At 40.2% G+C, this 13,043-nt stretch overlaps 1 protein-coding gene across 2 annotated transcripts in view; it reads left to right on the top strand.

Moving 5' to 3' along the window:
• The window catches only part of BMP2K (BMP2 inducible kinase), a 118,894-nt gene that overhangs the window by 70,806 nt on the left and 35,045 nt on the right, over window positions 1-13,043 (top strand). For both annotated transcript variants that reach the window (XM_021101898.2, XM_021101897.2), the window contains exons 8-11: window positions 3,226-3,329; window positions 4,722-4,801; window positions 8,137-8,297; window positions 12,180-12,376. In XM_021101898.2, the coding sequence (XP_020957557.1) occupies window positions 3,226-3,329; window positions 4,722-4,801; window positions 8,137-8,297; window positions 12,180-12,376 (542 nt within the window). The remainder of the gene's footprint in view (window positions 1-3,225; window positions 3,330-4,721; window positions 4,802-8,136; window positions 8,298-12,179; window positions 12,377-13,043) is intronic.

The raw sequence follows: 13,043 nt of genomic DNA, 5'->3' as shown, positions 1-13,043 counted from the left end.
CTCTCAGCTTTTGCTTATCTGTGAAGGTTTTGGTTTCTCCTTCAAATCTGAATGAGAGCCTTGCTGGGTAGAGTAATCTTGGTTGGAGGTTTTTTCCTTTCATCACATGAAGTATGTCATGCCACTCCCTTCTGGCCTGCAGAGATTCTGCTGAAAAGTCTGCCAATTACCTTATTGGGGTTCTCTTGTATGTTACTTGTTTCTTTTCCCTAGCTGCTTTCAAGATTTTCTCTTTGTCTTTAATTTTGGTCAGTTCGATTAATAGGTGGCTTGGTGTATTCCCCCTTGGGTTTATTTTATATGGTACTTTATATGTGCTTCCTGGATTTGAGTGAGTGGTTCCTTTCCCATGTGAGGCAAGTTTTTGGCTATTATCTCTTGGAATATTTTTTCTGTCCCCTTCTCTCTCTCTTCTCCTTCTGGCACCCCTATAATACGGATGTTGATGCGTTTAACATTGTCCCAGAGTTCTCTGAGACTCTCTTCATTTCTTTTCAATCTTTTTTCTCTTTTCTGTTCTGCATCTGTGAGTTCCGCTAACCTGTCCTCCACCTTGCTTATTTGTTCTTCTGCCTCCTGTATTCTGCTGTTAGCTGCTTCTAGTGAATTTTTTATTTCAGTTATTGTATTTTGCATCTCTTCTTTTTTTTTTTTTTTTTGGTCTTTTTGCCATTTCTAGGGCCACTCCCACGGCAGATGGAGGTTCCCAGGCTAGGGGTCGAATCAGAGCTGTAGCCACCAGCCTACGCCAGAGCCACAGCAACGCTGGATCCGAGCTGCGTCTGCAACCTCCACCACAGCTCACGGCAACGCTGGATCGTTAACCCACTGAGCAAGGCCAGGGACCAAACCCGCAACCTCATGATTCCTAGTTGGATTCGTTAACCACTGCGCTACGACGGGAACTCCTTTGCATCTCGTTTAAGTTTTATATCTTGTATCTCTTTGGTCAGTGTTTCCTGTAAGTTATCCATCTTTGCCTCCAGTTTATTTCCAATGTCTTGCATCATCTTTAGCATCAACAATCTAAAGTCTTTTTCCTGGATGCTGAGAATCTCATCGCTTAGCTGATTTTCTGGGTTTTTTCCTTTCTCCCTCATCTGAGTTACGTTTCTCTGTCTTTTCATTTGTATAGGTTTTTGGTGTGGTGACCTTTTTACAGATAATAGGGTTGTAGCCTCTCTTACTTCTGGTGACTGCCCCCGTTGTGGCTGAAGTGGGTATGGGGGGCTTCCTGTTGGGAGGGGCTGATGCCTGCCCCCTGGTAGGTGGAACTGATTCTAATCCCTCTGGTGGGTGGGGCTTAGTCTCTGGATGGGATTAGAGGCAGCCTGTTTACTGAGGGGCAGGGCTGTGATCCCACCTGGATTGTTGTTTGCCCTGGGGGTTCTCAAAATGGCCCCCTCCAGAGAAAGGCAGCTGCTGAATATTCCCAGGAGCTTTGCTTCCAGTGTCCTTCCCTCACAACAAGCCACGTTCACCCCTGTTTTCCCAGGATGTCCTCCAAGAACTGCAGTCAGGTTTGACCCAGATTCCTTTGGAGACCTCGCTCTGCCCTGGGACCCAGTGCACATGAACGTCTGTGTGCGCCTTTTAAGAATGGGTCTCCGTTTCCCCCAGTCCCGTGGAGCTCCTGCACACAAGCCCCACTGGCCTTCAATGCCAGATGCTCCAGGGGCTCTTTCTCCCAGTGCCGGATCCCCGCATGTGAGGGTTTGATGTGGGGCTCAGAACTCTCACTCTGGTAGGTGAGTCTCTGTGAGCCAGTTAGTTTCCAGTCTGTGGAGCTTCCCACCCAGGAGGTATGGGGTTGTTTATATCATGAAATCACCCCTTCTACCTCTTGATGTGGCCTCCTCTTGTTCTTCTGGAGTAGGGGATCTTTTTTAAGGTTTCCAGTCCATTGGTGAAGAGTGCTCAGCCTTTAGTTGTGAATTTTGTTGTTTTTAGGAGAGAAGTTGAGCTCCAGTCCTTCTATTCCGCCATCTTAATCCTGTCTGTCAGATCTTTTCTAGAATGAGATTGAATATAAACTAATAAATTATAGAATTAAATGTTTTAGTGATAAAATAATAAAAAGATAATTTTATAAGTGATATATGGTAGCTTTTTAAAGTATGGAATCAAGTATTATGCAGAATATAGTAAAACTGAGTTTAGAATCTTTCAAATAAATTTTTAAGTTTATGCTTAGTGTCACTTGCTAGACAACCACGTTAAAATCAAATTGATTTAGCGCATGTGCTGCTGGAGATGTATCACGCATTGTTCCCATATTACTTGAATTTGGAAGGAAGATTCAGTCCATTTTGATTTACAATTTTAATTTAGCTGTTTATATACCTTGATATCTCTGTACATAATTTTGTTAGCAAATTTCAGAATCTAATTAATGCTGTACATTTTACATTGCAAGTCTGTTAAAAATGACTTGAACATGATAAAAATTAGAGCTCATCAATGAAGCAGGTTTAGAACATGGAGAATATTTTAACAAAATATGGGGATTTTTTTTTGGTTACAGAATTGAGTATAAATGTCACCCTTCTCACGAAATTGTAAATTAATAAGTTACCCAAAAAATAGAGAAGTGGTAGAGTCATTTTGGTCAGACAAAAGAGTAGGCTTTTCAGGCAGTCCTGTAAGATTAATGTGAAATCTGTTCATGATGGAGCCACCCAGCTGCTTCCTCTTCTGAACCCGATGTGGTAGCCCGTTGAAATTCAGAACTGGGATGAGTATTGCCAGCCACAGTGTGGCAGAAAAGCACGTTTTAGGGAAACTGTTGTGCCAACCCTGAACTGCTTGGTTAAATAGATTATAATGCATATAATTTAGTCTTTTCTTAATGATTTGGGAGCGCTTAAAAATTAGTAGAGGTTGTTATGGATAATTAGTGAAAATAAAGACTCCTACTGTACTCCTGGAACTTTCTTGAATAATCTGCCAGTGTTTACTAAATTCCCTTTTTGTTTTGTGTCACAGTCTCAGAAGAATATTCATATTTATCACTCATACTTCTGATGCAGAACTGTTCTAGGACTGATTCATCTTTAGCTTGGGATAATGTACAAAATAATAATTTTTATATTTTGTATAAATGTTAACAAAATTTGCTGGAATCATCACTGATCTCAGAATGGGAAAAAAATTTTTATCCTTTTAATGTGCCCCCAGTTGCTTGTGTTCAGTGAAACTTCTTAACATTTTGACCTATCCTTGCAGGGTTCATGCTTGAACCAGATCCAGACCGTAGACCTGATATATTTCAAGTGGCCCACTTTGCATTTAAATTTGCCAAAAAGGATTGTCCAGTCTCCAACATCAATGTAAGTAGTTTTGCAAGTGGGATGTGAATTTAAAATCCATTTCTTCATGTGCAGATATATATACTTTCAGAGTTACTTGTTTCGTGACAGGTAGTCTAATAGTGTGTTTGTGATTAGTATTTCTGATACCAAGCCACAACTGCCATCTGCACACTGCGATGCTCTGGGGAGCACAGTGGACGTGGGGGCGTGCAGGGTATTTTTTGTCTCGAGGGAAGCAGAGCGACATCTGTCTGACACTGCACAAACCACTGTTACTAAGCTGTTTAGGCCTAACTATTGAAAAAAGAACAGAACTGTTAGATTTGGGGATGGGGTGGGGTGGGGTGGGGGTGTCATCCTAAGCGCTATGTGAACTGAGAGAGTTTGGTTACCTTTGGTGTAAAGAGCACAGGCGTTGTTAGTGCAGAAAACCAGGTTCAGCTCTGTCTTAATCAGTGATAGATGTTGTGTATTTTGGAAAGTTATTAAATGTCCATTTCTTTTTCTGTAAAACAGGGATAATAGTTATTAGGATTAGAAGTAATAGATGTAAAACCCAGTGTCTAGTCCTGGGAAGGTGCCAAGTTGGTAAGAGCTGATGCCACCCAGAGACTGAGTTGTGCGCACTGTACGTAGCCATGGTGGGCGAGCAGCGGACGGCAAGTCGTCTACTCTTACTCAAGTTTCAGAATCATCACTGATTTTTAAGCCGTCCTCAACTTTGTGAAGATCTTTCTGGCCTGACTTTTTCTTAAAGATTTCCTTTGGGTATAACTTAATCCACCCCACTAAGAAAAAGGAAGGAAGTTAGTACCTTTCCTTTTTTTTTTTGAAGTTTTTAGTGTGTCAGTGGAATACATTCTTGGTTGGAGCTGGAAGTCATTACTAACATTCTCGTAGTGGAAATCGCTTTATTTGACACTTGCATGGTCATTTCCTATAAGCTAAGCATTATGGAGCATAAATGAAGAAGCCTCTGCTCTTGTTTTCTAGACTTGACAAGCAATGTCATGAAAATTACCCGCAGTGTGTAAAACAGCACTTTATTCATGTGCTTGGTTTTGCTTCTTTGTCTAAAGTGTGACATAGTTATTGATTTGCAAGTGTAATATATTCCTTTATACCCAAGATTTACCCATTTGTAAAATGAATATGATGATATTGTGCCTTTTTTTCTCCAAGGGTTTCTATGGAACACAAATATGAGAGTGACATTTGTGTCACATGCAGTGATACTTGCAGATTAGATCTGGCAAAGATATGCAAACTACTTATAGGTATCTGAGGTGAAAGAAATAGTATCTCACAGAGAGTACTTTTAAAGTTAAAGAATATATCAGTGATGTTTCAATAAAGCTCTCTGCAATTGCAGTGAAAACTAAAATGAAAAGTTTTATTTTTTCTTCCAAGAATTCTTCTATTCCTTCAGCTCTTCCCGAACCGATGACTGCTAGTGAAGCAGCTTCTAGGAAAAGCCAAATAAAAGCCAGGTAAGCAATGCTATGCTAAAAATTGAAAAGGCATTTAAAAAAGGGCAGATGGGGGAGGTAGTTTTCCTTTTTAATTCTAGCAAATGTCATTCATTGAGTATTGCCTTCACCCACACAAAAAATGTCATATTCCCTGTTGCATGTGGTTTGGAGTTTAAAGAGCAGGTGCAAAATAAGCTTTACTGTTGGATCAGTCTCACTTGCCCTGCTTATTGTCAGCAATCACAAAGTGTCTGTGTAACTGCTGATGTCATATTGGGTCATTCTGGGCGGGGATGCGTTGTCATTATTTCATTACATGACAGCTGATTTATGACATTTTATGTTTTCCTTTATACCTAGAATGGCTTTTTAAATTTACGGAAAGAAAAAATTAGCTATATCTCCTTTATAATGAATAATTATAATGGTAATACTTTTAAGACTGATAAATGTTATAATGTTTTAAATAATTTTATAGTTATTTACTATATTAATGTTTGATCTGAATTATGGAGTTGAGACTTAAAGCTGGCTGTGGCTGTGGTGTAGACCAGCAGCTGCAGCTCCAGTTTGACTCCTATCCTGGGAACTTAGGTGTGCCACGGGTACAACACTTTAAAAAAAAAAAAAGAAAAACTTAAAGCTGACTAATTGAATTAATGACTTTTTCTTCATGCTCTCTTTTTGAGATTAAAAGTTAGTAAGCAGGATTGTATTTTAGATTATCAGACAGGTATAACATTACATTTGGGGAGATTTCCTTGTATTTTACTTACACAGAGTATTTCACTTGACATAAACACGGGAAATATATTTGTCACACACTTGTTATATGCAAGATATAATACTGAGAACACAAAGAAAGAGGAGCAGTGTTTAATTCCAAGGAGTTCGCATCCCAGTGAAGGTAGACGAGTGAACAGTTACTGCCTGATTATCTCGGCAGCTCTGAGAGTGGAGGAAGAGAAAGGCTGGGTGCCGAGAAAACGGGAGCACAGGGAGGACCCTTTCCTGGGGGTGGGCCTTGGCGACTCTGCTAGGAGGATGAATCCTCTCGTGATCAGGGATGATGGGCGGTAGAGCTACTGCAGGCAGACATTTCGGTCAAGAGCGGCTCTGAGAAACCGCAAGGCTGGATCCCAGTAGGGCACATGCAGGAGTGGAGAGAAATGAAGCTGAGGACGTGGGGAAATGCCAGTCATGAGCAACTTTGTCTGTCATGCGGAGAAATTTGGATTTTGGCCTTGGGGCTGGTGAATTTTCAGCCTTGCCATCACTTCTGCTTTTTGGGACTTGGTTGTGAGACGTGCTATAAATAATCTGTTATTTGTAAATTGTCAAAATAACATTTGGGAGTGACTTAGTCTTTTAAAAAATATGGCGTCACTCTAAAAATATCATCTTCATTCACTTAAATTTAAAATACTCTTTTGAGTAAGAGGAAGGCGTAAAGTTACATCTAACTTGGAGGAGTCAGCGTGACTGACAGTCTGTCTTCCCCATGACACAGCAACTAGCAGTTAGCAACCACTGTCATAGTTGAGGGGTCCTTATGAGGTGTTGTGGGGCTTGTCGGTTGAATTTTATCATTACTTGTGATTTAAAATAATTACTTTGTAAATGATTAAATCTTCAAGAAAGCAGATAATAAATTTTAAAAAAAGCATGAGTCAACTGAACAAGAATAATGCTGTTTCCCCATGGCACTCCAGTTATAGCTATAATGTTATAAGCAAATGAAATAATTAATGAAACAGTCAACTCAAATTCACAGTGCTGTTCATAGCACCGATTATTTTTACTGTCTTGTATTTTATTACATTTTTATGGACATGTGCTGTATCTTCCTAGGCAGACTATATTCTTTGGTGACAGGATACTGTGCCATGTTTGCTGGCTGTCAGTAATTGTATAATAGATATTGGTACATTAGTAAAGTCAATTAGGAAACACTAGACTAACCAAAGTCTGCAGAACTTTTAATATGCTTTTTTAGAGGTTTGCTGTGCTCATGTGTGTAGTGAGTCCTCTATGGAGTGATTTAGAACAGGAACAAGGCAGGGTAAAGTCTGGCCTGCATTACCCACCTAATAAAGAATGAATAGGCAAATAAAAAGATTATACACAATATCTCCCCTAATCACTTGCATTTAGGGAGTATGGCATTGGTTTCAATGCCACATCCATAATTTGAACGCGATAAATGCTCAATTAGATTAAATGAGATCTAATTGGTTACACGTATACATGATCTTTAGATTCACTTTTCACGTGACTTGTACCGTCCCTGTCTCATCTAAAACATGGATGGTATTTTTAGAAATTAGTACATGTGCAGTGTATTTCTATGATTTTCCAAAACCTTTCCATCAGTGTTACTGTGATACTCCCTTGGAAAGATAGTTGTTGCCAGGGCTCCCTCTTGTGGTACCTGCAGAAGGAGGCGAGGGCTGTGGATCTCAGCAGTGCAGACCTGTACTTGAAAAGTCATGTGTATGCAAAATTTTTAAGTGTCAGGGCATTTGAAATGTGCTGTAGGAGCTTGGTCTCTTGCAGTCTTTTAGAAAAGTGAACATAGACCCTATTAAAGTTTTTTGAGTTTTTATACTGAATTTATAGAAAGCAGAGTTGATAAACTGTAAGGTAAAGATTTTCCCTGGGTTTTTTTTTTTTGAAAGAGAAGGGCAGATGTCTGTGTCTTCTCCAATTATATTTAGTGTCTCTTGCTTTCAAAACGATTCTTACTGCTTGACCACTCATATCTGTGGCCTAAACTAAGTCCTAGTGTGAAAACATATAATTTCCATTCATTGTTTTCAGTGAAGCAAAATTAAAGCTTCCAGAAGTTAAATGTGAGCTGGTAGCTCCACCTGTTAAGAGTCTTGGCTTCTTTTGTTTTACATGCCCTGGGGTGTAATGGTTTCTTTCTTAGGCCAAGGGTCTAAGCTATGGGAGACTGTTATTTCTTCTTTCTTATTTTTAGTTCTCTGACTGGTTTAGAGAGTTGTTGGCTCTCCATTTTGTCCAAAACCTTCCTGAGAAGGCTTCTCTTTGTTTTATTTTATCTCCTTAAGAGCACTTCTATATTCTTTTTTCTGCCAGCGTCAGTGGCAGACTATGAATGGTAGCAATCTGGCTTGAGGAAATTGATTATGAGGTTTATTTTATTTACTTTCCTATTTTCATTAAACATTTACTACTTGAAAATGAGACTTAGGAAGAAGCCAAGAGGACTAATACAATCACCAGTAATAGTAATAAATATGCATTTGTTGAAATAGATGATTTATAGAACAAATAGTAAATTAGGAAAAACCCCAATATTTGGAGTGAAATGTATTCTTCTGTTGTAGAATAACAGATACCATTGGACCAACAGAAACCTCAATTGCACCAAGACAAAGACCAAAGGCCAATTCTACTACTGCCACTCCCAGTGTGCTGACCATTCAAAGTTCAGCAACACCTGTTAAAGTCCCCGCTCCTGGTGAATTTGGTAACCACAGACCGAAAGGTAAAACAGCCCTGCCAACCTTATCCCCTTGTAGTTAACTTAAACACACCTTTTATGGCTTGATTTCCTAGCAGCGTGAATTATTGGCAGACTGACTGTTGTGAAGCAGATATATCACACAATGCTTTAAGAATCACAAAGCTACTGATGCCTGGTATACTTAACTAGTTGTTTTCCTAAAGTTGTCGGAAAGGTAAGTTATTGGTAATACAAAACTGTGGTACGAAAAGCTCACGATTTGCTCATCCCTGGAGTCATCAGCTGGGGAGGGTTTGAGGTTGATACTAAAGTACAGAAGAGTATAGAAGAAAATTCTGTATTGTATTGAAAAGGAGGGATTTGAAACTCTAGCCTTACAAAGGTTTAATGTTAAAATGTTTTTAATTAGAATATTCTGATGGAAAAAGCCCACCCTTTGATTCTCAAACTGGGTTTGAGTCCTGTTTCTCCATTGCTCAGTGACATGTTAGGAAAATACTAGTACCTGTCTGTAGGATTGTTGTGGGGATTAAGTGACTGCTTACTGTAATGCCTGCCGTGTGATACTCTCTTAAGAAATGTTCCTGTTACCTACTGTTATCACTACAAAGTAAAATATATGCCCAAGGAAGACAGAGTTCACATTTCCAGATGTATTGCTGGATGCTTGTGGTGACCAGGTATACCCCAGGGAGGAATATTCTGTGGAAAAGAGAAAATAGGGGAATTTGACGTTTTTGTACCCATTTCCCCTTCTCCCATTTCCCAGCTTCACTGTTCTCTTCTGGGAAAACAATCTCTCACTCTTTCTCTTTCGAAGAGTAAATACCAAGGTATAGGGTATCTAGGAAAATTTTGTTTTGTTGTAAAGCATTCAGTGTCGGCTTCCCTTTTCTACCTTTGGGTTGGAGATCTAACATGCTTACGTTTGAATAAATCTGATTTATCACTCGGATACCCTGGAAATCTGCGGGAACAGCTTAGTAAGATGGTGTCTGAAAGGACTTACTAAAGGATTTGGGCTTGTTTTAGGTAATTTTGGGGAAGTGGGGGTATAATAGCGTAACTTTTACCTGGAGGTAGTTGAGCAAAAGCCTCCTTGGAAATGAAGCAGTGCTTAGTTGTGTCAGCCGGGACAGAGAGGTTTGGTCATCTTTGTGGTTGGGACAGTGTTCCTGATTTTGTCAGTGTTGAGACACGATTATGGAGTGGCCTTGTTGTGCTGATCCATCACGGTCCCAGAATGGCCTTGTCTGATGCTGGTGTTTTGTAAAATTGTTTACGTTTCTAAGGCGAATGCCAAGACCCAGGTGTGTCAGGCCTGTCCCCCAGGTCAGGGCAGCGTTTCTGTTTTGTACATGCTTCCAGCTTTGGTTGGGAAAAAAAAAATACTCTTTGTTTTCCCCGTAAGATCACGTGGTGCATCCCTTAACATCTCTTTGCCTGTTGAGTTTTACAGAAGCAGCAGAGACACAAAGCCATCTTTTTAAAAAGGTGGTCATGCAGTGCAGTCGCACTCAGAACAATGTGGAAGTGTCCATCCTTCTGCTTCCCAGAGGAAGCTAGTAGCAGTTTGGTGCACATCCTCCCAGTCCTTTTTCATGTTCGTGGGTGTATGTAAACGGATGTAAATAACTCACGTTGGGTTAAACACGAAGGGGTTTGTCCTAGAGATAGTTTTCTGCAACTTGGTTTTGTTACAACTTAATGTGCTTTGTTATGCGAATATACTTAGTACTGAATACACTTTGGAGTGTTTTTGGCGTCAGCGCATATGGCTCTACCATGCAGTTTTTAAGAGGCATGTGATGCTCCACAGTGTGCAGGTACCATAGTTGACACAACCATTTAGGTTATTTCCAGTGTTTGCTAGTACTAATAGCATCGTGGTAAACATCCTTAAAATGGACTCTTGATTTCCATGTCTGAGCCTTTGAGGAAAATATTAAAAAGTATACTCATTTAAAGTTTATTACATACTTGCCAAATTGCCATCTAAAGAGGACTTCCAAAGTCTATCCTCTGCTGCCAACAACAGCGTGAGTCTTTTCATTCCTGTTCTTGTCAACAGTTGATAATACTGATTTTTAAAAGTGTTTCCCTACTGAAAGGTGAAACGTTTTTGGTTTTATTTTAATATTCCTTTTGCAGTTTTCTGTGAATTTGTCTCTATTTTTTATCGCTCTGAAGATTTTACTTTTATGTATTCTGAATCTTATTTCTTTGCCAAATACATTGTAAGTGCGTTCTTTCAGTTTATCATTTGCCTTTAGCTTTACTTGTGAATTCACTTAACTTCTCTGGGCCTTAGTTTCATTGTTAGCAAGATGGGGACCAGTAGTGGTGTGAGGATGCAGTGCTGTGCTCGAAGGCGTTGTGTTCATGCAGGGCAGCTTTGATGCTGTCTGGGGCTCTCTGGCATATTCTGTGGAGAACCAGGGAGCACTGCTCACCTTGATAACACTAGCGAGAAGCCGCAGTTCGTGAGGGTAGAGGTGAGCTCCTGGAGTTAGTGCATCATCCGTGTGTGTTTGGGCGTCACCTGCCGCCACAGTGTTCTCCAGCTGGGCATCAGGGCCTTACAGGATGCATGTATAGCTGAGGACCTGAGCTTTTTAACTCCTTCCACCTGCAAAGAAAGATACCCAAAGGCAAATGGTGGCTATGCTGTGTGGAGGAATTAGGGTTTTCATTTTCTTCCTTATATTTTAGTAAATATTGTCAAGAATAATTAAAATGAACATGGGTTTTCTTATAATTGGAAGAATTAGAAAAAGTTATAAAAAGATTTTCACAAAGGTGTGTATTCAAGGCCTGTGGAGGGATGAAGACATGAAATTGATGAAAAAGAGTCCTGCTCGCCCTCCTTGTTCTCTCCCTCCTTTTCTCCCCTTCAGGTTAAATAGTCATATTTGAATTACAGTAGCTGGTTCAAAGAGAATATAGAAATTACAGTGTATTTCTTCTTTTTGGTGTTGTGTGTCTCATCCGTTCTCATGTATTTCAAAAGTTTATTCATAGGATTTTCCTGTGGTCAAATTAATTTTTTTTTTTTTTTTTGGTCTTTTTGCCATTTCTTGGGCCGCTCCTGCGGCATATGGAGGTTCTCAGGCTGGGGGTCGAATCGGAGCTGTAGCCACCGGCCTACGGCAGAGCCACAGCAACGCGGGATCCGAGCCGCATCTGCAACCTACACCACAGCTCAGGGCAACGCCGGATCCTTAACCCACTGAGCAAGGCCAGGGATCGAACCCGCAACCTCATGGTTCCTAGTCGGATTTGTTAACCACTGAGCCACGACGGGAACTCCTGTGGTCAAATTTATAAAGCTTATAAATAAATACCCATTTAGGACAAAGTGTTAATGGATTCGCTATAGTAACATTTCTTGAACATCTGTTATAAAACGTTCTTTGGAGCCCTAACAAATAAATAAGTCTTTACCCCATCCCTTAGGGGCTGTTGTTCCGAAGAAGCCATGTAAACAATTAACATGTGCAAGGCGGAGTAAGATGTTACAAGCTGAGTGGAAGTGTTAGGTGAAGGAAAAAGAGATTTGAGCTGAACTTGAAAGGACAAGAAGATTGGCGATGGGTAGAAAGTGGCATTCCAGACAGAGAATCATGTCATCAAAGACACAGACCCATGCTGGTGTATCATGGGTCGAGAAATGAAGCATGAAAGATGAAATGACTTGTTCGTGAGTTGTAGTTGACAAAATCAACTTTCACGGGTACTTATAACTATAGTAAATAATCCCTTTAGACTATATGTACATGAAAGTTTCTATACCATAAGGATATGAGTGCCTTGGTTAGTGATTATTGAAATGATGTTTTGAAATCCAGCCATTTTATTGAAATCATCAGTGTGTGAATACAAGTTTTTGGAACCTTTTTTCAGGAGCCCTGAGACCTGGAAACAGCCCTGAGAGCTTATTGGGTCAGGGGCCCACTCAGCAGCCTCCGCAGCAGCATAGGGTACTTCAGCAACTACAGCAGGGAGATTGGAGATTGCAGCAACTTCATTTGCAGCATCGTCATCCTCACCAGCAGCAGCAGCAGCAGCAGCAGCTACTTCAGGATGCTTATATGCAGCAGGTAACTCTTTGGTTACTAAGATACATGGATTGTGAGATCTAGGCAGCTCTTGAATATTAGTGAATTCCTTTTTGTATCATAAATTCTACCTTGAACTCCAGACTGAAATAAACATTTTGCTCAGTTTCCTGATTATGAAAGAATATGCATTTTATTTGCATTCTGTGAGATACCCTATTGAAACAGGTTGCCTCACAGCTTCGTGAAGCAAAGAATGTTCATCCTGTCACCTGGCCTCACAGGTGTCCTGCAGCTTATGAGGAATATTACCTTTTTCAGGTTATGCTTTGAGTTCAGATATATAGACCAATAATGTTATTGTTGGAAAGGTGATATTAGACCTTCAGAAGTAATACTGTCGTAGGTTTTTGTTCTTTTTTAAAAATTTCTCTTTTTTAGCCTGTGTTGAGTGTGTGTGTGTGTGTGTGTGTGTGTAAGGGTGGCATTTAGAGTTGGAAGAGACTAGAAATAATGACCTTACATTTGATTTTGTCCTTTGCTGCATCAGAGCCTGCCCATTTCTGGTTTCACTAAAATGTGTTAAATTTAGTGACTCTCGTCCTCATGCCTTCATCATGGCCCGAAGTAGTTTTGAATCAGTTGATACCTGACACTTGTCATGGGTGTGCCTTTCCTCTGGTGCCACTGCAGGGCCGGGAGATAGCGC

The sequence above is a fragment of the Sus scrofa genome, chromosome 8 (assembly GCF_054392235.1).
Source record: "Sus scrofa isolate SSC_HxYL_T2T_F1_AM1 chromosome 8, Sscrofa_HxYL_maternal_Yorkshire_Landrace_v2.0, whole genome shotgun sequence".
Lineage (NCBI taxonomy): Eukaryota > Metazoa > Chordata > Mammalia > Artiodactyla > Suidae > Sus > Sus scrofa.
This window is presented reverse-complemented; position numbering and strand designations above follow the sequence as displayed.